A 27,601-nucleotide genomic window follows, 5' to 3' on the forward strand; every position below is an offset into this window, starting at 1 on the left:
CACTGCTCAGAGAACTTCATATCTGCCTGCACAATTACCCCAGGTCCTTTTATTCTCTACAACTGTCAGTGTAGTACCACAGAGTTGATATGTTGCTCTGGGGTTGCTGTTTCCCATATGTAGTATTTTATATTTGTCAATGTTAAACTTCATTTGCCACCTCTCAGCCCATCTACTCAACCTGTCCAGATCCTGTTGTAGCAGCATAACATCAGTAGTATCTGTAACAACCCTGCCAACCTTTGTATCGTCTGCAAACTTGGACATTAAGCTTGATATACCATCATCAATATCATTTATAAATACAGAAAACAATAATGGACCCAACACTGAACCCTGAGGGACTCCACTAATAACATTAGTCCACGATGAGGTGTGTCCATTGATTACCACTCTCTGTCTTCTCCCCCTCAACCATCCCTTTATCCATAGCAGCAATTTGCCTCCAATACCACACTGCTCCAATTTGTGCAGCAGTCTTCCATGTGCAACAGTATCAAAGTTATTCCCTGCATCCAGTTCTTTTGTGATTGCATCATAGTATCCAATCAAATTGGTCATACAAGACTTTCCCTTAACAAAACCATGCTGTGTCCGAGCTATAACTGAAGTCTTGTCTAGATGATCCTGCAGTGCTTCTTTAATCAGTGCCTCAATTAATTTTCCTGGAACAGAAGTTAAACTCATAGATCTATAATTACTTGTTTCAGCCTTTGATCCTCCTTTGTGAATTCGGGTCACATTTGCACATCTCCAGTCTGTGGGTACCTCCCCTGATTCCAAGGAAGCTCTTATAATTATGGCTAAGGGTTTGCTTACTTCCTTTGCTGCCTCCTTTAATATAACTGGATAGATTCCATCCACCCCAGGTGCCTTTCTTGTGTTTATCTTCAACAATTTCTCCTCCACGTTACTCTCAGTTATTACAAGATTATCTAGCTTACTGCCAGAATTGAATACACCTCTGGCATTCCCCTCGCTGAATAACTCCTCGTGTGTGAATGTCGATGCAAAATATTCATTTAGTTTGTTAGCTACCTGAGCAGGATCATCAACAGTTGAACCATCGATACCAAGTGGACCAATCTGATTCATCCCCTTCCTTCTAGAGTTTACATAAATAAAGAACTCTTTGCTGTTTTTCTTTGCATTCTTTGCCAAAGATTTCTCATAATCTGCGTTCGGCTGCCTAACCTCCTCTGTAACTTGATTACAGACCAGCTTATATCTATCACAGGCTTATGTGTCACATGTTAATTTATATATATCCCATGCATTTTTCTTCTCTGTCATATGTCTCATTAGTTCATCCATTTAGGCCTAAACCTTGAACAATATTTCTTAGTTGGTATGTAAAGCCTAGTAGCTTCCAAGATAAGTTCTTTGAATGCTTCCCATTTTGAATTTGCTGTTGGTAACATCATCAGTTGGTCCCACTGTATAGAATTTAAATACTGTCTCAGACCATCGTAGTCACCTTTATGAAAGCAAAAACCCCTCCCTTTACCCCTGATGGTAGTTACCTCTTTGAGTAAATCCCACTTCAGCACACTGTGATCACTGCCACCTAGTGGTTCCTTTATCTGCTGATTCTTAATGCATGAAGAATCACTACTGATAATCAGATCAAGAGTATTACTCTAGTTGCCTCCCGAACATGCTGATGTAGAAAACAATCATCCAATAAATCCACAAAAGCCTTGCTAATGTGTGAGTAACCAACCCACAAATTCCAGGCAATATCTGGGAAATTAAAATCTGCCATTATAAGACTCTTGGATTTACTGGCCCACTTTATTTCCCTGTACAGTTTCTTATTATACTCATCTGAGTCATTAGGCCTATAGCACACTCCTACTCTCAATTTTGATCTCCCAATGCTTATGTCACACCAAACTGACTTGACACTGCACTGTCCAGCGATGTCGACTATCTTCACTTCTTTCGACTTTATGTGTTTCTTAACTAATAGCATAACCTCTCCTCCCTTACTATCCTGTCTGTACACATTGTACTCCCCAAATTCCAGTTCTGCATTCATTATATCTTTGTGACACCACATCTCTGATATCCCAACAATATCTGCCTTTGATGTTTTGAGCAATACCTCAAATTCATCAAATTTATTTACCAAATTCCTAGCATTGGAGTACACGCAAGTATACATGCACCTGTTCCTATTCTTAGCTATCCTAACACAACCCATGTGTTTACTTTTACCGCAATGACTCACAGCAGTCTCTGAAAACTGCTTGGCCTTATGATAGCTGAAAGCAGGCAGGAGTTAGTATGTAGTGAAGGCCAACAAAAATGGAAGTTAAAGTATGGGCAATGATGGCAAATGTGAATAACAGTAAGAAGCAAATCATGAAAAAGCTATAATTACCAAAAGGTTTAGGGTAGCAATCTTCCACTTGGAGGCAAAGTATAACTAGGCAGGTCCCTATATCAAAAATTGGTGAAACTCGCAAAACAAATACACTGTAAACTTGGGGAACAAAAAATTAGACAGCCTTCACAGTAGTATACACCCCAAATATTTTGAATAACAGCAAGTGTGTGGCATGGCACGGATTCTATAAGGTGTTTTAGTGCATTTTGGTCTAATTGTAATCATTCTTCTAGCAAAATATCAGCGATCATTCATTATATTATTCTTCTAGCAAAATATCAAGAGAACTTCATTACTAAATAGCCCACACATTCTCAATAGGATTGAGATCAGGTGAAATTTGGGGTAAGGGAAGATGGGGTTAATCCATCTTATGTACTCCAAACCATTCTTGCACAATTCTGGCATGAGGTATTGTTGCATTTTCATCCATAAAGCAGCCATCACCTTCAGGATAAAAGCCTAACACTGCAGAATGTAGTATATCTGATACAAAATTTGGGTGCAAAATGGGATGACCTACAAAATTTCTATTCTTCTTTTCCTTGGCTGGATTACTGTTTAAAATTTTCTAATGTCAATATTTGCTCAGATCACGTCAGTGATATTATTCTTGTAGGGATGAAATCCTTTATTTCACACACCACCTTAAAATCTTTGCCTTTATTTAAACTTTGGTTTTCCAATCAATGTCTTAAGGCTATTCAAGATAAGAATGTTGCATCAAGACAAAGAGCTATATCAGTAGTAATGTAATTACCAGCAGGGCCTCCCAAACAGAACAGGTCTGAGTTGAGAGGCCAGACAAAGAGTCTCCTGACGATGGGCACCAGCATCAACAGTAACCAATGATGGCAAAGATCAGTTAAGATCTGGTTGGCAGCATTGATTGAATACAAGCATGTTTATCTTAACTGTTGACTGTATTACTGCAATGTGAAAAGGAACGGGAAGCTATCGCACTATTTTCCACAGGACATCATCTACAGACAATGGTATGTTTTATTACATGGGCACTGATGACTGAAATTATAGAGGAGAACTTGGATTTTTGGTTAATACTAAGTAAAAAATGTATTACCTTACTCAAACAGAGTGATGATCCAAATAACAAAACCTTAAAACTTGAACATAATTCAGACCTATGCACCAACAGCTGACGAAGGTGAAGAGGAGATTGAGACATTTTATGAAAAAATTGAATCGATGCTACAACTACCCAAAACTGGAGACAACACAGTGATTATGGGTGATTTTACTGACAAAGTTGGTGCTGGTGAATGTAGAGGGATTGTGGGCAAATTTGGACTTGGCAAGAGACAGGAGACAGGCTGGTAGAGTTTGCACAAAGATATGAACTGGTTGTAATGAATACCTTCTTCAAGCTGACACCATGCAGATTTTATACATGGAAAGCTCCAGGTGATGGAGAAAACAATATTGTGAGGAATCAAATTGATCGTTTTGATCAACCATCATTTCAAAAACGGCATGAAGTGTTTAAGAACATATCCAGGCACTGACATAGGTTCTGACCATAACCCATTAATTGGTGAACTGAAAGTGAAACTGGAACACATAAAAAAGGAGGGTAAACAATGGAATGACCAACAAAAATTGGAGAACAAAGATATTAAAAAGAAGATTGAAGACTCGTTAGCAAAGGAACTGAATTATATCCTCCCAGAAGAAACAAATGAAAGATGGAGATCAATTAAAGATGCTGTGCTTAAAGCAGCAGATAATCACCTGAAAGGTTAACTTCTAAAAGCAAAACAGAAGTGGATAATGAATGATATACTGGAACTAATGGAAAAGAGAAGGCAGAACGAAAACAAATCAACAGAATGCAAAAAAATTAGAACAACAATTAGGAAGGAAATAAAAGCAAACGAAAACTGGATGAGGTCCAAATGTGAAGAAATAGAGAAAATGGAATATTTACATGACCAATTCAACATGCATAAGTCTTGAAAGAGGCGCTGGGACTACGCTACAAAAGAGGTAGAGAAATACTAAAGAAGAACGGAAAGATTGCAGTTTCAACTGAAGAAAAATTTGAGTGCTGGCAAGATTATATCAGAGAACTGTTCGATGACAACAGAAATGAAAAGTTTGACAGATCAGTAAACGTGGAAGGACCAAGTATCAAGGAGGAATAAGTGATCTTAACTGTTAAATATGCTAAATCTCTAAAGGCAAGTGATCCTGATGAAATTCCGACAGAAGTATTAAAGCTAACAAAGGCGGAGGTATTGGTCAGTTTATTCAAAAAGATTTATGACACTGGAGAAATTCCCAGAAAATGGTTGAGATCGTTGTTCATACCCATATACCAAAATGTGTAAAAGCAAAAAGTTGTTCTCAATTTAGAACAATTATTAGCATTAGTAGAGGCACACAATGCAAGAAAGCAAGCTTATACAGGATCAGCCAAAAAAAAAAAACCACCTTCCCACTTCACCAATCCATTCATTCCAAATGTTTGTCTAGTTCTGCATTGAATTTATTTAAGCTATCAACTTCCACAACAACAGATGGAACTTTGTTCCAGCAATCAACTACCCACTGGCTAAAGGCAAATTTCTGAACATCTATTCTACAACTGTCTTTCCTCAGTTTGAATCTGTGTCCCCTCAGGTTTGTAATATGAGCAAGAGGAAGAATCCCATCAGCACTGAGCCTGCTCAATTCATTCAAGGCCTTATACACCTCAATCAGATTGTCTCACAGGTGCCTAGTCTCCAGATGCTGCCATTTGTAAAACTTAAGCCTTTCTTCGTAACAGCACCCCTTTGTTCCATCAGTCTTGTTGCCCTTCTCTGTACTCGTTCTAGCAACTCTACATCCTTCCTAAAATGCGGCTTCCAGACCTGTTAAACTGTTAAAGTACTCAAGATGTGGCCTGACCACTGCCTTATACAAAGGGATAATCACTTCCTTATCAATGCCAGCAAAATTCCTGTATATCATTGACAAGACTCCATGACCTACTCTGCCAGCCTGTCTGCACTGCTCAGAAAACTTCTTATCTGACTGCACAATTACCCCAGGTCTCTTTCATTCTCCACTGCCCTGAGTGTAATACCACCCAGTTGGTACATTTCTCTGGGGTTACTGCTACCCATATGCAGTACTTTGCATTTGTCAATGTTAAACTTCAGTTGCCACTTCTCAGTCCATCTGCCCAACTCTTCCAGATCCTGTTGCATCAGCATACTGTCATTACTGTTATTAACAACCCTGCTAACCTTTGTATCATCTGCAAACTTTGACATTAACCTTGATATATCTTCATCAATATCATTGATAAATATACAAAACAGCAATGGGCCCAACACTGAACCCTGAGGGACACCACTAATAAATTAGTCCACGAAGAGCAGTATCCATTGATTACCACTCTCTGTCTTCTTCCACTCAACCATCCTTTTATCTGTTGTAGCAACTTGCCCTGAATGGTATACTGCTCCAATTTGTACAGTAGTTTTCCATGTGCAATATTCTCAAAACCTTTCCTGAAATCCAAGTATATGATATCAAAATTATTTTTTGCATCCAATTCCTTTGTGACCATGTCATAATATCCAATCAAATTGGTCAGACAAGACTTCCCCTTAACAAACCCATGCTGTGTCTGAATTATTACTGCAGTCTTGTCTAGATGATCCTGCAATGCTTCTTTAACGAGTGACTCCATTAATTTTCCTAGAACAGAAGTCAAACTAATAGGTCTATAATTACTCTTGTCACCCTTTGTGAACTGCAGATACATTTGCACATCTCCAGTCCATGGGGACTTCCCACGAGTCCAAGAATGCTGTCATAATTATGGCTAAGGGTTTGCTTACAGGTGACCCCGGCTTAAATCTGATAATTTGTTCCGGAAAAACAGACCGCTAAGTGAGCGTCACATTCCCATAAGGTAAGATATGTATTTGTGAGTTGCGGTCGGTGCCATAGGATATTTCCTAATCAATAATAAATGGTAGTGAAGAGATGCACAAATGTTGGTCAAAATATTTAATATTCAAATATTTCTACATATAAAATATTCTGCATTACATACGTATATAATTATGTGGTAACTACTTACGTATCAAAATTAAACTTAAAATTCCAATTAAAATCATGAATTTAATTGATCTAAATTGATTTTAATTGATGAATTTAATCATGAAAAATGTGTCAATTTTGGGTTGTACTTTGGCCCTCTTCCTGGTAAACTAAAAGGGGTTTTAATTTTAAATCCCCCGCAGAGTTACCACCCAACAATAAAGTCACCTGATCCTTTGCCACTTTGAAACCTGGCAAGTTTTTTTCTTCTTTCAATATGAAACTTCTTTTAGGCATTCGTTTCCAAAAAAGTCCTGCTTCATCTATGTTAAAAACTTTTTGAGAAGCATAACACGTAATACCTCTATTCAATAATTTTAATAAGTTCTTTTTTGAAAGTTTCGGCTCCTTGATCTGCACTTGCGGCTTCTTCCTGGATTTTAAATCTATTCAACCAGCCTTTATTAGTTTTAAATGGCTCCACATTTTTTTTTTTTAGGTAAGTTTTCTTCAGATCATCATATAGGCTAATCTCTCTCTCTCTCTCTTTTTTTATAATATTTAACTTAACTGAATCCTGCATTGGATATTATCTTCAATAAAATTAGTTAAAGTCTTTCCATTTCAATCCTAATAGCCGGCCTAGCCCTAGTTGCTTGCAGCGGAATAGCTGTCTTTCCCGCTGCTAAAATTAATTCTTTATTTTTTATAAATGTTCTTACAGTTAAACTTGCCAGTCCTAAATTATGGCACACATCCGCTTGTCATTGACTAGAATCGATTAGCTTCAAAACGTTTAATTTAATTTTCAAATTCAGTCTTTTTTCTTTTTCTTACATTTGTAGTCTTCGTACAGCGTTCAGACGTTGCTTTTTCATTCTTATCCGCCATTATTAACTCTTCGAAAATGTAACTCCATTGGTTGCATTAATTATGATACAATGTTCGAGTAAACTATCCATTACGCACGCTGTCTAATACTGTACTGAGTGATGACTAGACTTTGGATAAATGCATATAACACTAATATTAAAAGCAATATAGTTGATCATTTTTTTAAATGTTGATCTCGGAACTACATAACAAGTCATTGTACTGCAATTAAATTAGCATGCGAGAAAATTTCTCAAGTAGGCATGGGAAACATTTTAATGCTGTTTTGCTATTCATTTTCAAGCTATTGACTCCATCAAATGAAACGATTTCATTAAATATGCCAAAAATGCAATCTGTAAAAGAGCGTTATAGTGATTTGTGACAGCGTTATAGTCAGATAAGGGTTATAATATAAGAACAGCGTTATAGCGAATCAGCGTAAAGCGAACGGCGTTATAACGAGGGCCTACTGTACTTCCTTTGCCAATTTCCTTAATATAACTGGATAGATCACATCCACCCCAGGTGCCTTTCTTATGTTTAACTTCAACAACTTCTTCACTTTGCTCTCAGTTATTACAAAATAATTTAACTCCCTGTTAAAGTTTGATAAACATCTGGCTCTCTCCTCCTTGAATAACTCCTCACGTTGTGAATGTAGATGCAAAATACTTATTTTTTTGGCAGCTATCTGAGAATAATCATCTACAGTCAAACCCTTGATATTAAGTGGACCAATCTGATTCACCCCATTCCTTTTAGAGTTTATATAAGTAAAGAAGTCTTTGCCTCCTTTTCCAGAGATTTTTCTAATCTGCCTTCAGGTGCCTAACTTCCTTTGTGACTTGATTACAGACTAGCTTATATCTACCACAGGCTTCTGTGTCACCTGATAATTTATATGCATCCCATGCATTTTTCTTCTCTGCCACAAGTCTCATTAGTTCATCTGACATCCATTTGGGCCTAAACCCAGAACAGTATTTCTTAGTTGGAACGAAAAGTCTAGTAGCTTCCAAGATTACTTCCTTGTTGTTGTTTGTTATTTGGTTTTTAGAAGCATTAGCAACTAAGGCCATATTGCTCAGGGGATATGCGGTGGCCATTCCCTGACCTTTCCACATCCTCCATATTTGGTGGTTACGGGCTTGAACCCCGGTCTAATCAAGAAGCATGTGCTTCTTGATATTACCAACAGCAAATTCTAAATGCTTCCCATTTAGAATTTGCTGTTGGTAATATCATCAGTTGATCCCGATGTATAGAACTTAAAAAATCACCTTTACAAAAGTAAAAACTCTTCCCTTTACCCCTGATGGTAGTTACATTTTTAAGTAAATCCCATATCAGTACTGTGAAACAAGCCACATAGTGGTTTCTTTATCTGTAATTAGTTTGATGAGCCATGCATTGAAGATACTTCTAAGGATTATACACAACCGAATTTATAAAATGTGAGGAAACACTTAAAAAAAAAAAAAAGAAGTAAACTGCAGCCATTATCACCCACTGCAGGATGGAAGCCTCCTCAACAATTCATGCTGAGGGTAATGGACCATAATCTGCCATGCTGGTCCAGTGTGGTTTGGCAGATCGACCATATTTAGCAGTCAGGGGCTTTAACCCAGGTCTACTCAAAGAGCATGTGCTATTGCACTCCCGCTCCTGACCATTCGGCTACAGAGGCCGCGAGGAAACACTTAGTGAGTCTCAATTTGACTTCCAACAAGGACTGGGTACCAGGGAAGCCCTGTTTGCAGTTCAGACTCTAATAGAAAGATGTCGAGATGTGAACCAAGAAGTATTCATCTGCTTCTTGTATTACGAAAAATCCTTTGACTGGGTAAGACATGACAAACTGATCCAAATCTTAGAGAAGACTGGAACTGATAGCAAAGTTATCAGAATAATGGCAAATTTGTATTGGGGATAATCAGCAAAGATATGCATAGAAGAAGAAGAATTGGAAGAGACAGAAATTAAAAGAGGAGTTCATCAAGATTGTATTCTATCACCTATGTTGTTCAACGTGTATGCTGAAGAAATTTTTAAAGAAGCTTTAGAGGGATGTACAGAAGGGATAAAAATTAATGTCAATACAATAAATATGACCAGATATGCAGATGGTACTATATTGCTAGCCAGCTCTAAGAAGGATTTAAAAGCATTAATGGATAGCATTAATAATTAAAAATTTTGGTCTGAAGTTAAACAACAAGAAAACAAAATTTATGGTGATCAGTAAGAACGAAGTGCAAACAAAATTTATAATCAATAATGAAGAAATTGGAAGGGTTAAAAGTTATTACTATCTTGTTGTATGCTGAGTGAGGACTGGGCCCATTCTATTGAAGTAAGCTCAAGAATTGAACAAGCACGTGCAGAATTCCTTAAAGTGAAGAATCTTCTATGCCACAGTGACCTTATGCTTCCTTTAAGAACAAGAATACTGAGATGTTTTGTCTTTTCTGTCCTCCTTTATGGAGCTGGGGGATGGACGCTGACAAAGAAAACCCATAATAAGTTAAATGCTTTTGAGATGTGTTAAATGAATGTTAAGACATCTCTATGGACAGGTGCACTATAGCCAGTGTAGCTTATACGCCATTAAACACCCATAACACACACACATAACACACAACCAAGAGTGTCATGGACTAATGAGATAAAGAATGATGAGATCATGAGACGAATGAAGAAAAAAAAAAAAAAAAAAAAAAAACAAATAACTAACACCATTAAGGAGAGGAAACTAAAATATTTAGGACAATTGATGAGGAATGGACAAATATAAGATGTTGCATTTGATAATCCATGGCAAGATCAATGGAAAAAAAGTTGAGGGAAAAGAAGGAAACCTTAGTTAGCAAACCTCAGATAGTGGTAAGATCAGAGTAACGAGGGTTTGTTTACGGCTTCTATCTCACGTTTGTGAAGATAGAATACGGCTTCTATCTCCATTGTGAAGATCACAGCCAAGCTCTGCAAAGAGACGGCATACTGAAGAAGAAGATATTGCAAAAGGCTTGCATCCAAATCCCCATGTTCAGTTTCTGTATGCGGCAAAGCTTGCAACAATTGTAAAGCAATTATTAATTAATAATCAATCAAAACAATGCTACTAACAAACCAGGTTGTTACTTGCAACCTGTCATCCTATTGAACAATTTCTGCACCACCATCTGTTTGAGGAAGTGTAAACTACAACATAGTAAATTTTAACTGCAATAGAGCAAATTTTCAGTGAAGACTGAAGGAAGCACTGGAAAATGGTTCAGGGCTAAACTTGACATGAAGCAGGGTTGTACCTTACCACCACATTTTATAATTTTCATGACCACTTAAATATAGGAAGGTCATAATTCCACTGTATAAGGCAATTGTAAGACCACATCTGAAAAAAGATATTGAGCTTCTTGAAAGAGTCCAGAGACGGGTAAATTGAATGGTGATATGGGCAAAAGGATGACTGTATGAAGAAAGACTGTGATTATGTCGGCTACAAAGCTTGGTAACCAGGGAACTCAGTGGTGACTTGACTGGGGTTTATAAGGTTCTGAGAGGGGATAGTAGAATGAATCAAAGGTGGAATTTTCACTGTTAGAAAGAATTCCAGAAGTAGGGGTCATAAATTCAAATGGCGGGGTTGAGGTTTAGATTAGATTGTAGGAAGTTTTCTTTTAGCCAGCAAGTTGTTGATTGCTAGAACGAGTTGCCCTTGTAGGTAGTTGAGGCTGACAGTTTGAGTAAATTCAAATGTCAACCAGATAGTTACCTATCATCATCATCATCAGCCATTTTCAATCCACTGCAGGATGAAGGCCTCTCCAGCAACTTTCCAGTTCCTTTTGTTTTGAGCACTGGCCATCCATTTACTACCCAAAAACTCATGAATTTCATCTATCCATCTCCGCCTTTGTCTTCCAGGTTTTCTTCTAGCTCTTCTTGGGTACCATTCTGTTATTTTCTTAGTCCATCCGTCATCATGTCTTCGAGCTATGTGTCCTGCCCAAGACCATTTTAGTTCTTTAGTTTTGATAAGAATGTCCTTTACTTGAGTTTGCTGCCTAATCCATGTGTTTCTCTTCTTATCTAACAGTCTGATTCCCAGTATAATTCGTTCCATTCTTCGCTGTGTAGTTCTCAGCTTCTCTTCCATTCTTTTGGTGAGTGCCCAAGTTTCACTTCCATAAGTCATGGTGGGGAGTATACATTGATTCATTATTTTACGTTTCAGACAAACTGGGATATTGCTCTTCAGTATGTGACTATATTTCCTGAATGCTATCCATCCAAAATTTATTCTTCTCTTGACTTCCAGCCATTTATCATTATTACAGCTAATAACTTGTCCCAGATAAATATACAACTCCACCTTTTCAATTACTGCTCCTTCAATCATTATTTCCCTTTCCGTGGCATACTTGTCCATCATTACTTTTGTTTTAGCCATATCCATCTTTAGTCCAAAATCCTTACTAACTGTGCATTACTGATTAAGATTTTCCTCTACTTCTTTGGGATCGTGGCTTATAACCACGATGTCATCTGCAAATCGTAAATGGTTTAGGTACTCTCCGTTCACATTGACTCCTTTCTGCGACCAGTCTGATCTTCTGAAAGCTTCCTCAAGGGCAGCAGTAAACAGCTTCGGAGATATTGTGTCTCCTTGTCGAACTCTTTTCTCGATTTTAAATTTCTACTGTCTTTGTCTAGTCTAATAAAGGAGGTAGCACTCTCATATATTTTCTTCAAAATCATAATATATGGGGTATCTATGCCTTGTCTTTCCAGTGCCCGAAACATTGCCTTATGCTGTATGGAGTCAAATGCCTTTTCATAATCCACAAATGCCAGGCATAATGGTGTTTTATATTCATTTGCTTTCTCCATTAGCTGTGATATTACGTGAAGGTGATCCACAGTTGAGAATCCTGTCCTAAAGCCAGCTTGCTCTTTCGGTTGATTCTCATCAAGTATTCTTTCTAATCTGTTAGTAATGACCCTTGTGAACAACTTGTAGATGTGGGATAACAAGCTAATTGGTCTATAATTTCCAATTTCTGATTTATCTCCTTTCTTATGCAGCAAAACTATGATTGCATTATTCCACTGCTTAGGCATCACACCTTTTCTAATGCACTTTGTGAAGAGCCTTGCCAGTTTTTGTGTTATGTCTCTTCCTCCCAATTCTAACAACTCTAAAGTAACTTCACCTTTCCCGGGGGCTTTCCGATTCTTCATTTTCTTCAATGCATGTTCTACGTCATCAGGAAGAATATCGGGTATGTCGTATGTGTTGCTACTTTGCAATCCATGTTCCCCATTGCTGGTATCATTCCCTCGCTCCTTGTATAATTCTCTATAGTAGTCTTCTGCTATTTGAATTATGCCTTCTCTGCTGTTTATAAGTAAACCATCGCTATTCTTCAGTTTCAGTATCATTTGTCTTTCTGTATTACTGCTCATGGCTGCTGATTTAAATCCTTTGTTTTCCCTTAATGCTTGTTCTACTTTTCTTGTGTTAAATCTTCTTATGTCCTCTCTGAGTCTCTTTCTAATGGCTTTGCATAACTCAGTATACGCAATTTTCTCCCTGTCAGTGTTTTTCTTGCTCTTCATTTGTCGTCTTCGGTTCATCATGACAAGTGTTTCTTGACAATTTTTTTCTTTTTTGGATTTCTGTTTCCCTATAGGTTTCTTGGGCTTTATCACTTTCAGAAAGTTGTAATATTCCTCGTCGATATCTTGGTCCTGAGCAGTCTGCAGAAGCTCAAACTTGTTCTTAAGTTCCAGTACATACTGCTTTTTCTCCTCCTCTGTTATATCAAAGACCTTTGTATTATTTATTCGTTTTTTTAGTTTCAGTTTTTTCATTTCCTTTCCTACATCTATATCAAGTGTACATCTTACCATTCTGTGATCACTTCCAACATTTACCTTATTCAGGACGGTAACATCATTCACAATATATCTTCTGTTAGTGAGCATGAAGTCGATTTCATTAGTTGTTAATCCATTTGGACTCTTCCATGTCCACTTTCTGTTCACCCTTTTCTTGAAAAAAGTGTTCATTACTGACAGTCCTTGAGATTCTGCAAATTCCACAAGTCTTTCACCTCTTTTATTTCTTTTACCAATTCCAAAATTTCCTATAGTTCCTCTTTCTGTGCTGTTTTGCCTTTTTCCAACCTTAGCATTGAAGTCCTCCATAATAATAGTGTGGTGAGTTTTCTGCTCATCTAGAAGACTCTCAATTTCGGTGTAGATTTCTTCAACCTCTTCATCATCATGGCTCGATGTTGGTGCATAAATCATTATAATCTTTAGCTTGTACCTCTTAGAAATCTTGAGTATTAGTCTTGACACCCTTGGTGATGTACTTTTGAATTCCAAAATGTTGTTTTTAAAATCTTTATGGACCAGAAACCCAACTCCACCTTCACTCCTTTCACTGTTTCCATTGGTGTACAGCAGATTTCCACTTGATAAACTTATAAGTGATTCATTTCTTCTTCTTGTTTCAGCCAAACCGATGATATTCCAATTCACATTTTCCAGCTCTAATATCCTGTCTTCACCGATGAGTGATCGTACATTATAACAGGCCAAGTTCAGTTTCCGTGCATGGCAGCCTGGTCGTACCCAGAGATTCTTAGCACCCTCTGCTTCCACTCTGATCCTCTCGCTGCCATAAGAGAGAGAGTGAAAGCTGCTGGGGACTGAGGGCCATTTGTATTGTTGTGCTCTCATATGCTGGAGGGTTTGGTCTTTTCCTCTTCACGCTGACCAGGCGTCTTGAAGAGAACCACTCTACACGTTCGTTGCCACCTAAGTGACATAACAGGGCTTACCATCGAGAAGGTGTGCATGAGTGGATTTTAGTTACCTCTATGAGGATATAACTTGTATTTTATTATTTACTTTTTTTTTTGCCAGTGCAGCAAAAGCCTATGGGTTCTTTGCACTATATGGTGAATATTATTACTAAATAAATGACTGCAAACTACTGGGAAACTTTAGCATAGGAAAAGTAAAAATTGGATCTTATTACATGTTATGATATTCCTGTTAAATACTAGCTTGAAACATCAAGGATCTCTCTGAATAAATCTGAAAAATTATGCAAAGAATTTGGCTTGAAAATCAGTTATGCAAAAACCAAAGTTATGAACATTGGGAGACAGAGAGAATATCTAGAGTGCAGACTAAGTAACCAAAAATTAGGATATGTTAGGATTACTAACATATCCTAAAATAGTAACCAAAAATTAGGATATGTTAGGATTAGTAATTTTGTTTATCTAAGAACAGACTTAATGAATATGGAATATTAGACATGGAATAAATGGCAGAATAAGTAAAGTAGGATATGTAGGAAGATCGCTAAACAAATTCACTTGGAGCCAAATAGAAATTACTAAAAGGAAAAAAGTAACTTACAGAAATACTTTATAATAAAGTTCTTAAGCTTATCTTATCCTGTGGAGCTGAAGCAGGTAAAATATAAAGGAAAACTGGTAAAAAATTGGAATCTTCAGAAATAAAACTTTTAAGAAAAAAAAAAATTAAATGAGGATATCAGAAAACACCTTGGGATAACAAATATCTAATCAAAAGTAAATAAAGCAAATTTAAGGGGAGGAAGAGAGAGGGGGGTAGCCAAACATAGTTTTAAAGCAAAACTCAATGAGTTAGACATGATCAATCCACCTTCCAACTGGTCTGCCTCTCAGAGATCCAGAGGAAGGTGGATTGAATGTGTCATGAAACCAAAAGAAAAAAGATGCCTTACTTCTAGCATAGCTGAAGAGCCAAAAAGAAATGGTCATTAGATGGCTGATGAGTCCAGAAGGATTGATTTCTATCACAGTACCTCTACGTGCAATGTATATAACATAATTGGATGATGATAATGATGATTAGTTATATACTTAGTAACCACAGCACACCAACTCTTATTTTTGCAACTTCATACATGTAAACTGGAATCACAAGTGACTCCAATAATTTATATGTATGGTTGATTATAACAATGAAATGAAAATGACAGAATGACGGAAAATAGATGTGGAATGGCTAGGGTGTGCCCCATAAGCAACGCACAGTCACGTCGCCCGGAAACTGGGAGAAAAGGGTCAGGGCTACCGAACAAAGGACGGGTTCGGTTAAAGAAGTTAGTCCAGCTAGAGAAGAAGAAGAAGAGGATGAAAAGTGTTAGAACAGGAACATTGAACATTGGGACGATGAATGGAAAGAGTAGAGAGATTGTGGATCTGATGCAAAGAAGAAGAGTGAAGATCCTATGCCTACAAGAGACAGGGTGGAAGGGAAACAAAGCAAAAGAGCTCGTGAAGGGTACAAGTTGTTCTTTAGGGGAGCGGATGAAAGAGGAAGAAATGGGGTAGGTATTGTAGTTGATAAGGAGTTAAAAGATGGAGTGTGTGAGGTTAACAGAAGGAGTAATAGGATTATGAGCATCAAACTGGAAGAGGGTGGACACTTGACGACAATAGTATGTGCGTATGCCCCACAAGTAGGATGCGGGGAAGAAAAGGACAGTTTTTGGATGGAAATGGATCAAGTGGTCATGGCAATACCTGAGAAGGAGAGGTTGATTGTTGGGGGTGATTTAAATGGACATTTAGGAAGAAGCAAGAGAGAGGAAGGAAGAGTGTATGGAAGGCGGAGTATTGGGGAAAGAAAAAGAGAAGGGGAGAGGATAGTAGAACACGCAGTGGCATTCGACTTGGCGATAGTTAACACCTACTTCAAAAAGAAAGCCAGCTGATAACATACAAGAGGGGGGAAAGGACAAGCCAGATCGATTATATCATGTGCCGTAGGAGGCATCTAAAGGAAATGAGGAACAGCAAGTTGGTAAACGGAGAAAGTGTCTGCACAACATAGATTGCTCGTAGTCAATTGGGAGGTTGCAGTGGACAAAAGTAGAAAATATTCAAGACAGAGGGAGAAAAGGATAAAATGGTGGAGATTGAAAGAGGAGGGTTTGAGGAAGGAGTTTAGGGAAAAGGTTCTAAAAGGAATAAAGTTACCAGAAGATGTGCAAGAGTGGTGGAAGTTAAATAGTTGTACCATAAGGAAACTTGGATAAGAGTTGTTGGGAAAAACATAAGGAAAAGGAGTGCCGGAGGGAAAGGAGGCTTGGTGGTGGAATGAGGAAGTGCAATCGGTGATAAATCAAAAGAAGGAGAAGAAGAAAAGATGGGATTTAACAGGTAGCCAGGAAGATAAAGAAGCATATAAATTAGCAAATAAGGAGGCAAAAAGGGCTGTGGCAATAGCAAAGGCAAGGGCAGTGGACGAGGCCTATGGGGAACTGGAAAGGAAAGATGGAGATAGGCAATTGATAAGAATAGCCAAAGCGAGAGACAAGGCATCAAAGGACTTCTCATCAATAAAACAGATAAAAGATGAGAGGGGAGTGGTTATACAGGAGAAGGTTAAGGAAAGGTGGAGAGACTATTTTAAGAAATTATTAAATGAGGAAAACCCAAGAGCATTATGCGAGGATGGAGAGACGAATGAAAGAGTAGTGGAAGGCATAAGCAGGATAGAAGTGGAAAGCGCACTCAGAAAATTGAAGAGGGGGGAAAGCAGTAGGTGTTGACCAGATACCAGTAGAGGTATGGAGACGTCTGGGAGAAGAAGGATCAATATCCTATGGGACTTTATGGAAAAACTGTGGCAGCAGGAGAGGCTACCCGATGCACGGAGGGAAAGTATACTTGTGCCAATCTATAAAGGAAAGGGTGATGTGCAGGAATGTGGGAATTACAGGGGAATAAAGTTAATGCCTCATTCGATGAAGATCTGGGAGAGAATTGTGGAAGGAAGGATAAGGCAGGAGACAGAAATAGGAGAGAAACAGTTTGGTTTCATGCCGGGAAGAGGAACAACAGAGGCGGTCTTTGCTTTAAGGCAGGTGATGGAAAGATACAGGGAGATGCAAGTAAAGTTGCACATGGTGTTCATAGACCTGGAAAAAGCATATGATAGAGTGCCCAGACAAGGGGTATGGAGATGCATGAGGGAGAAGGGTGCATCAGAAAAGTACATAAGGCTTGTGAAGGAAATGTACGAGGGAGCAGTGACTCAGGTTAAGAGTAGTGTAGGTATGACTGAGGGGTTCTCTGTAGAAGTTGGACTGCACCAGGGATCAGCTCTCAGCCCATATCTGTTTGATCTGGTAATGGATGTGTTGGTGAGAGAAGTGAAGAGTAGAGCACCATGGAATATGCTGTTCGCAGATGACATCGTACTGTGCGAACCATCCCAAGGAAAGGTAGAGAAGAAATTGGAGCAATGGAGGAAAGTGTTGGAAGAGAGAGGCATGAGGATAAGTAGAACAAAGACAGAATATATGGTATTAAATGGAGAAGATGAGAGTTCTATAAAACTGCAGGAGGAAAAGCTACCATCAGTTATGAAATTTAAGTATCTGGGATCGAACGTTGAGAGGGATGGAGGACTGAGTGCAGATATACAGCATAGAGTGTGCAATGTGGATGGTTGAACTGGAGAAAGATGAGTGGGGTGCTGTGTGATAAGAAAGTAAATTATAGAATGAAGGGAAGAGTGTATAAAACTGTGGTTAGACCCGCATTGATGTACGGTGCTGAGACATGGGCGATTACAAGGGTCCAGAAGAAAAATATGGAAGTGGCGGAGATGAGGATGCTAAGATGGATGTGTGGTGTGATGAGGAAGGACAGGATAAGAAACAACTACATCAGAGGTACGGTTAAGGTGGGGCCTCTGAGTAAAAAAAATGCAGGAATCTAGGTTGAGGTGGCTTGGACATGTGGAATGAAGGAGTGAGGAGTATATGGGGAAGAGGTGCGAACAGTTGGAGGTGATAGGGAAGAGGGGGAGACCTAAGCTGAGACAGAAGGACAAGGTGGCAGAGGATTTAAAAGAGAGAGGAAACCCAGGATAGGGAGGAAAAGAATTAAGGATGGAAATGCTGACCCCACATAAACGTGGGAAGAAGGCAAAGATAAAGAAAAAGAAGAAGATAACAATGAAATTTTCTAATTAGTACATTATATCAGTCCTCATTATTCATTTATTAACAAACTAATTAATTAAATATCTACAAACATAAAAAAGCAAAAAGATGACTTAAAGAAAAAAAATGCTTAAATTATAATCAGGCTGTAATCACATACAAATAATTTCATCGCTCTTATATATTATAATACACTGTAATGTAATTAAATATTTAATTCATCACATTTTTACAAAATACGCCTGACAGTGTTCGTAGCATATATAGTGGGTGGGAACATATACTGCATTTCTTTTTGGTTTTCTTGTCATATAACTGGTATAATTGCACAACAAACGTGTGCCTGTGTGGAATGGAATTCATATCATGACCCCCCCCCGGTAAGTGATTTCGTTTACATAGTGGTAACAGTTGTGTAGGAGCAAGTGTTCATAATGGCACACCAGCTAGAATATTACTCCAAGTTCAAGGTATGCGATTTTTGTACGATTTTTGTGGGCGAAACGTCTGAACTATTCCGAGATTCGTGGCAAAAGGCACAACAATTAATGCTGCCTCATACTGTCAACATTACAGTCTTTGCGAACAGCCATGAAAAACAAGAGGCCTGGAAAGTTAAGCAAAGGTGTAGTTCCCATGCGGGACAACACAATGCACGCACAACACAACACTTGCTCCAAAGTTTTGAATGGGAGGTATTGCAACATCCGCTGCACAGTCCCGATCTTTCGGTTTGTGAATATCACATCTTCGGCAAACTGAAAGAACATCTGGGGGGGGGGGAACAATTTGCAAACAATGAGCAGGTGCAAGCAGCAGTTCGACAGTGGCTCAATGACCAAAGGAGTGGATTTCTATCATCAGGGAATCGAATGTTTAGTCATACGTTCCGAGAAGTGTTTGCGCCAACTTGGTGACTATGTGGGAAAGTAGTGCAAGGTATGTGCACTACATTAATTACCTCAATAAATGTCTCTTGGGCTACAATGGTCAAGTGCAACTTATTTTTTGAATTATCCTCGTACTTATATTTTTCACCAATTCTGTACACTGGGATCTCATCCTAATGTATGAATTGACTGCTATAAGTTGTTCATCAAACAACAGTGGAAAGGATAAATAAAATATGAGCAGGATATATAAGCAAGGCTAAGGAAGAAATTTTGTTGTTTCACAGAATTTATCATCCAGTATATGCTTTACCAAGGGGAGTCAGATCTGACCCCTCTTCTAATTTTATAACCAAGAAACAAAACATTTTTTTTTTCTAAAAAAATAAAGTACCAGTTATACCTAATAAGGAAACTGATACATAACTAAATAGAAAAAAGTATCAAAATATAACAAGCAAAAATGTTTGAGGTCAAATTCTGACTTAGTATGCAGAGGGTTAATACAAATAATTTTCTGTTTGATCGATTAAATAATTGCAGCTTTTTGTTTTCTTGTATTGTATTTTATTCTATTCTTCCCTTCTACTCTCACCTCCTGTTTATATAACTCTGAAGGAATAAATACAATTTTGTTATTATTATGGATTCAGTTACTGAGAACCTGAAGCATCAGTATGTTTTTCTACATATTGCACATATCCTATAGTCTCTTTAGTGGGATGAAAAACATGAGCTGCAACAATAAGAAAATACATAATCAAGATCAACTAATGCAGGCAGATTATTATGATACATGCTATGTATTCTATTTCAAAACAGATGAAAGACAGTTGTGAGGAATGCTTACCTGTTGCTTTTGTGCCTATTACAAGAGGAAGTGGTATTTCTTCTGGAAGATCTTGGAAGTTAGCCAGATCTACCACTTTCTTTTGCTGCAGCTGACGAATTTTTGCCCTTTTATTGTGAAGTGAATTACGTTCCTCACTAAAGAAAGCTGGCGAACATCTGCGAGGGAGACACAATGAATTATGTTTATTAATTCAAATTAAAATGCCATTAGTCTTACATTTACAAGTAGCAATGTGCAAGCTGTTTTCAAAATTATGAGGATACAGAGAAGAAGGAATTTTTATTTAGTAACTGACTGTATAGAGGAATATACAAAATTGTTACTGACTTTTGAAAAGTTGGAGATTATGTATTTGTAAGCAGGATTCAAAAACAGATTTGTATCCAAATCAGACAAAAACTAGGTTTTTTTTTTTAGCAAAAAGCAGGAGTTTTAGAAACAGCATGAGGTTTTTATGAACTCCACACTATATCAAAAATTAAATTTCACTGACAACATAAACATTTTTTATATTAAAATATATACACTGGATTGTTTACTAGTACAGTATGCTTTTAAACATTAGCACCTAATATTTAAAATAATGCTTACCAAACATTTTTCTGTCTGTGGATTTCTGTTTGGATTGTCTTTCTTAAAGCAATCAATATCAAAAACTGATTATGATTGCTTCAAGAAAGATACTGTAGCAAACTTTGCACCTCTTCAGAAATGTTGACTCAAAGCTTTTTTTTTTTTTTTTTTTTTTTATAACAATGGCACTGCTGTTCATACTTGACTTTAATTTTTGGACATTTCAAGATAATGTCCAAAACTGGACCAGAAAGAGATCTGAGTTCAGGTTTTTCTTTTCCTTTTTCATCTGGTTGAATATTCTCTAACACTTGGCATTGCTATTAGGAATTATTAATATGACTTGGTATAACCTGTTTGTACAGGGTGTCTCAAAAATACACAGGATAACTTCAGGAATGAGTTCCTCATATGTAAACAATAAAAATATTTTATATCAACATAGTTATGGAAATGCTTGGTTTCTGAGTTCAGAAGGTCTTGTCTATGACACTTAACTGTTCACATCACCTTATAGTAATTGTTCAAAATGTCCACCTTCTGCCTGAATACAGGCCTCACATCGACGTCTCATGGACTCGCGAAGACGATGCCAAATTCCTGGCATGTTTTGTATTGTCTCACAACCTGCCACAATTCGATTGCAGAGAGTTTCCACATCAGCTACCGGAGTCGAATACACCAATGACTTTAAACGGCCCCACAAGAAGAAATCTAGTGGGTTTAAATCGAGTGAGTTTGGAGGGTAAGCGCAGGGTAATCTGCTGGTGACAAGGCCTGTACCCTTTGCAGATGGTAAGGATACAGTTGGCATTCACGCAACACTCTCCAAATAGTCAAATGTTGAACAGCCAGTTGCATTGCTATTCTGCTTGTGCTGATTCCAGGAGTGGCATGCACAACATCCAAAATCTCCTCTACTTCAGGAGTCTTAGATCTTGGTCGTCCTCTCTCAGCAGCACGAGGTGTAAAGGTCCCATGTTCACAAAGGCGGCGATGGATACCTTCAAACGTTTTCCTGTCTGGACATCTTTGTTCTGGGAACCTTTCGTGGTACAAACGATGAGCCTCCAGAGCATTGCCGTCCACCAAAGGGTATTTAATAAAGTACATAAAGTGCATATCTGCTTGGTCCTGATTTAAGTACATGGTCGGAATGGAAAACCACCAGATTCTGTCAGTACCTTGTGATGAAGGAAATCACCTGCGGGAGATAGGACATTCCGTTTAATAACTCGGGAACCAAGCATTTCCGGAACTATGTTGATATAAAATATTTTTATTGTCTACATATGAGGAACTCATTCCTGAAGTTATGCCGTGTATTTTTGAGACACCCTGTATTTCAATCTTCCTTGTGCACTCGTTGGTTCTCAAACAGTGTCATTTGGTATAACCTGTTTATATATTGATAGTATGTATAGCCAAACAACGGCTATACATTTGGTATAGCCGTTTTCTGGAACAACCTTCCTTCATATGTATTTCCTGAAAATTACAGTCTACAGAAGTTCAAGTCTAATGTCAACAAGTATCTTCTTTCGTCTTCTCAATCTCCAACCCAAGCATGGTACTAAGCACTATAGGTTCTAATACCTCTCGTGTTTGGGGTTTTCATAAAAAAAAAAAAAAAAAATTCACGCTTCCTTGTGCATTTGTCAGTTTCCATATTGATGATCATTATACATCAGTTTTTTCTTTTTTCATAATAGTCACCAACATAATAACTTCAGGTTCTCACATTGAAACTGACAGACCTATCTTCAAAATATCCATTTCTTTATCTTCAGTAATAATAAGCAGAGCTGAACACTTTTTTTTTTGGGAAAGTGATTTAGTTCAGAAAACATATTCTCCAAACAGAATTACTAGATTATTATTATTATTAGCCATATAGTGCAAGGAAACCTGAGGCTTATGCTGCACCAGCCAAAAAAAAAAAATTTCCAAGTTACCCTGAGAGAGAGAGAGAGAGAGAGAGAAGAATGATGATATCCAGCTCATGACTCTGGGTGTGCCAAGCCCATACTCACCAGATGCAAGCCCCTGGGGTAAATATGACTAACTTGTTCTCCAAATATGATTAAGTTAAAGTTAAATAATATATAACTTAACACTTTCAATAATCCAGCTAAGCAACTATTGATCAATGATTTCTGTCTGGAGCTAGCATACTTTCGAATGTCATAAGGAAACACACTTTGGTCTTAGGAATTCGCAACAGAAAGTCAGCTGGCTGCCAAACTAAGTCTGAAATTTATCAAATTTATTTTCAAAGTTATACGGCTTTTGCTACAAGCGTATTAAAAATTTGAAGTTGGATCAAATTAGCACACAAATCACCTTGATGGTATAACATGTAAACTTGCAACATACTGTCCCTGTACTTGTTTCTTGTTGGCCTTTTCTAATTATGACTGGCAAAGAAGGTGGCCTTTAATAATTTATTGATGAGGAGGGCAGTGCTTTGGCTAGTATTTCTAGACCTTATTGACAATGTGAGTTAAAGAGTTGAAAACACATAATTTATTTTCATTGAAAAAAATTCATTAATTATATTAGTTTTTTAAAAAATTAAGTTCTTTTATTAATCTTTATTACTTTTTCAATTGGGAGAAGATAACAGGGATGATATCCTTGGTGCTCAGGCATTTGCCACAGCCATATTCTTTTATGAAATTAAGAAACAAAACAAATTTTTTTAAAATTACAATTTTTTGAGAAAAGAAAAAGATGTGAAAAGACAAACTCTGTGGTATCAATCTAGCATGATGGTGAGACAGAGGAGGAGGAGTAAAATCAAGTCAAAAAGTTGGATTCTCCATCATAAATCTGGAAAGTTAGCAGCTATGTGCAAAATATTGTTAACATTGTTTCATGTTTGCTAAAAGGCCAGATCTTTTTTTTTTTTTTTGGGCCTATTTTTCAACTTTAAAAATATTAACATTCTGATAAAAATTTACAAAATATTTGTTGTTCCATATTAGAATATAATTTTTGCACATGGGTCCCTCATTATAGTTATCACACTAATACTAAAGTTGTAGAATAGATGTGTGGAAATTTGCTTTTAGCCAGCAGGTGGTTGATTGCTGGAACAAACTTCCATCTGTTGTTGTGAAAGTTGACGGCTTAAATAAATTCAAGGCTAAACAACTTTTGGAGTGAATGGATGCTATATGAGCTTGCTATGTTACATCATATGCCTCTACTAATCTAATAATAATAATTAGTTCTAAAAATACTTCATACATAAGTCTACTTCAAAAAAGTACTTAAATTACACCTCCAAGGACTATTAAAATTTGTGCCACTACTTTTATCTTTCCTCAGTGTCTTTAACCCTTTCTGCAGTGGATTTTCCTCTAGGTGCTGGCTAAGTGGAGTGAGTTCACAGGGAATTCTGAAGTTTTGAAAAAATAAACACTTTGTATATATTGATTCTTTTAAGTATTAATTTGTTCTTATATTTATCGATTGTTCTATTGTCCAACATTAGAGCAAAACTACTGTCAAAATTAAAATCATAATCTTTTAAAAAATTATAAAAAAACCTTGTTACTTTCATTTCACATCTGTTTATTTATCACATGATTCAATTTCATCAACTTCTGTATCTGAATTCCAGAGATTTTTTATTTTGGGCCCAAACTGGGTTTTGAAAGCTGTACGTTAACATAATTTGAAATAACCTTGAAATTTGAAATAATTTATTTGTGCTCCTATAATTTATCATTTGCTCTAATATCATCAAATTTTGGATCTGACAGGCACCCATCTCTTTTCTTCCAATTTTAAAATCTATTTTTATGCTGCCATCTATTATTAACTGTGCCTACAGCAAAGCCTTTCCACATCCCAGTTAGAAATGAGATATCTCTATAATCTCAATCCCTGCAGGTGTTTAAGAACTGCAAGCTTAAAGAACTGTTGCGTAATTAGAATTTGGATTTATGTAACAATTCACCAGATGTTGATATGCCTGACACCTCACTCTAATATATCCTTCATACAATGGAGCAAGAATGCATTATCACATCATGCTTTCCAACAACTGCTTGTTGCAAATAACTTCATGGAATCCAGTTGAAAACAAAGTAATATGTACAGATGGTGTCAAATTCGACAATCAAGTGGGTACAGCAGCTAATTTTCCTTTCCTTCACAGACTCTGTCGTTACCTCTTGAATACAGCATACTTATGGCTGAGCTAAATGTAATGCACTTAGTTCTGGTTAAAATCTCTCATTACAGCCTGTAGTGAGAAAATATATACAGATCTCCCAATGAAGTATCAGTTATCGAAAATAATATATATATATATATATTTTTTTTTTCCAATCAATATTAAAAGATATCTATTCTCAACTTCACAACTGTTAAGAATGTGAAATGGAAATAACTTTTTGCTGGCTAGTCACTCTGGTATTCCAGGAAATGAACAAGCAGAGCAGTGCAACCAAATAGTTAGTTTTCGTTCATTCCATACATGGATTATAAGAGCACAAAGTGAAAGGTATGCAAGTTTGAATAGATATGGATATGGAGTGAAAAAATAAATAACGAACTGCACCAAATTAAACATGAACATGAATATCAAGCTCTGGGTGAAGCTGAAAGAGGAAGTTATTTTATGTAATGGCCACACGTATTTTACCTACCTCCATTTACTCATGGGTAAAAACCCTCCTCAATGCACTTTATGTTAGACATAGCTCAAAATTAATTTTAACTGACTCTCCATGCTTTCATCAGATCTTGCATCTTCTGAATCTCTTGTATCTTTTGAACCTCTTTCAAACTTACATAACCCTCCAATATTAGAACACTACTACTACTACTACATTCACAGGTATAAATTTAGATGCACTTTTACCTACCTCCATTTACTCATGGGTGAATACCCTCCTCAATGCATTTTAGGTTAAACATAGCTCAAAGTTAATTTTAACTGACTCTCCTGAATCTCTTGTAAAGTCAGATCTTGTATCTTCTTAACCTCTTGCAAACTTACAGAACTCTCCAACATTAGAACACATTTACAGGTATAAATTTAGATGAACTTTTGAGTAATTTAGATGACTCCATTGTTTTCACTGGAACAGAAGTCAAGCTAACAGGTCTGTAATTACTCAAGTTACCCTTTGATCCCCCTTTATGAATTGGAGATACATTTGCACATCTCTCCGTGGGGACTTCCCCTGAGTTCAAGGATGCTCTCATAATTATGGCTAAGGGTTTGCTTACTTCCTTTGCCACCTCCTTTAATATAACTTTAAAAATGGCAGATAAAAACTGCCCCCTCTTCATATGCATTGTGAATGCAGTCTTGCAAAAAGAAGAAACTGATGGCAAATCCTTCCCCCACTACAAATCATAAAATCTTGCTGTAGTCACTTTGAACAGCTATAAAATTTATGACCTTTACCTCTTTGACCCTACTTCAGGTAGAAAAATTTTGCTGTTGTCAAACCAAAAAAAGTCATATTGTACCTAATAATTGGATATTTTTTATCAATCTGTTCAGAGGACCTAAAATTACCAGTCCTTATTTTGTCCTCTCACACATCTTGGAAAATTAATAATGGAGTTTATCTCATGATGGAGAATGCATTGATATATTTGCATTGATATATGCATTGATAGATAAGGAGGATCAAAGGCTGACACAAGTAATTATAGACCTGTGAGCTTGACTTCTGTTCCAGGAAAATTAATGGAGGCACTGGTTAAAGACGCACTGCAGGATCATTTAGACAAGACTTCAGTTATAGCTCAGACACAGCATGGTTTTGTTAAGGGGAAGTCTTGCCTGACCAACTTGATTGGATACTATGATGTCACAAAAGAACTGGATGCAGGGAATAACTTTGATATTATATACTTGGATCTTAGAAAGGCTTTTGATACTGTTGCACATGGAAGACTGCTACACAAATTGGAGCAGTGTGACATTGGAGGCAAATTGCTGCTATGGATAAAGGGGTGGTTGAGGGGGAGAAGACAGAGAGTGGTAATCAATGGACACTGCTCATCGTGGACTGATGTTATTAGTGGAGTCCCTCAGGGCTCAGTGTTGGGTCCATTATTGTTTTCTGTATTTATAAATGATATTGATGATGGTATATCGGGATTAATGTCCAAGTTTGCAGACGATACAAAGGTTGGAAGGGTTGTCAAGGACACTACTGACACTATGCTTCTGCAACAGGATCTGGAAAGGTTGAGCAGATAGGCTGAGAGGTGGCAAATGAAGTTTAACATTGACAAATGTAAAGTACTACACATGGGAAACAGCAACCCCAGAGCAACGTATCAACTCTATGGTACAACACTGACAGTGGTAGAGAATGAAAGGGACTTGGGGGTGGTTGTGCAGGCAGATATGAAGTTCTCTGAGCAGTGCAGACGGGCTGCAAGAGTAGCTCATGGAGTATTGTCAATGATATACAGGAATTTTTCCAGCAGGGATAAGGAGGTGATTATTCCATTGTATAAGGCGATGGTCAGGCCACACCTAGAGTACTGTATACAGGTCTGGAGGCCTCATTTCAAGAAGGATGTAGAACTGCTGGAACGAGTACAGAGAAGGGCAACAAGATTAGTGAATGGAACAAAGGGGTGCTCTTACGAAGAAAGGCTTAAGTTTTGCAAATTACAGTGTCTGGAGACTAGGCACCAGCGAGGTGATCTGATAGAGGTGTATAAAGCCTTGAATGGTTTAAGCATGCTCAATGCTGATGGGATTCTTCCTCTAGCTCAGAATAATCACCTGAGAGGGCATAAATTCAAATTGAGGAAAGACAGATGTAGGATAGACGTGCGGAAATTTGCCTTTAGCCAGCGGGTGGTTGGTTGGTGGAACAGACTTCCATCCCTTGTGGTGGAGGTTGATAGCCTAAATAAGTTTAAGGCTCAGCTGGACAGGT

At 37.5% G+C, this 27,601-nt stretch overlaps 1 protein-coding gene across 1 annotated transcript in view; it reads right to left on the reverse strand.

Moving 5' to 3' along the window:
* Window positions 1-27,601, reverse strand: part of LOC150077502 (protein lin-9 homolog) — a 191,490-nt gene that overhangs the window by 103,453 nt on the left and 60,436 nt on the right. Inside the window, exon 7 of the mRNA XM_090385923.1 lies at window positions 20,097-20,254. Within this exon, the coding sequence (XP_090242049.1) occupies window positions 20,097-20,254 (158 nt within the window). The remainder of the gene's footprint in view (window positions 1-20,096; window positions 20,255-27,601) is intronic.

The sequence above is a fragment of the Mastigoproctus giganteus genome, chromosome 12 (assembly GCF_048544385.1).
Source record: "Mastigoproctus giganteus isolate SK-2022 chromosome 12, ASM4854438v1, whole genome shotgun sequence".
Classification (NCBI taxonomy): domain Eukaryota; kingdom Metazoa; phylum Arthropoda; class Arachnida; order Uropygi; family Thelyphonidae; genus Mastigoproctus; species Mastigoproctus giganteus.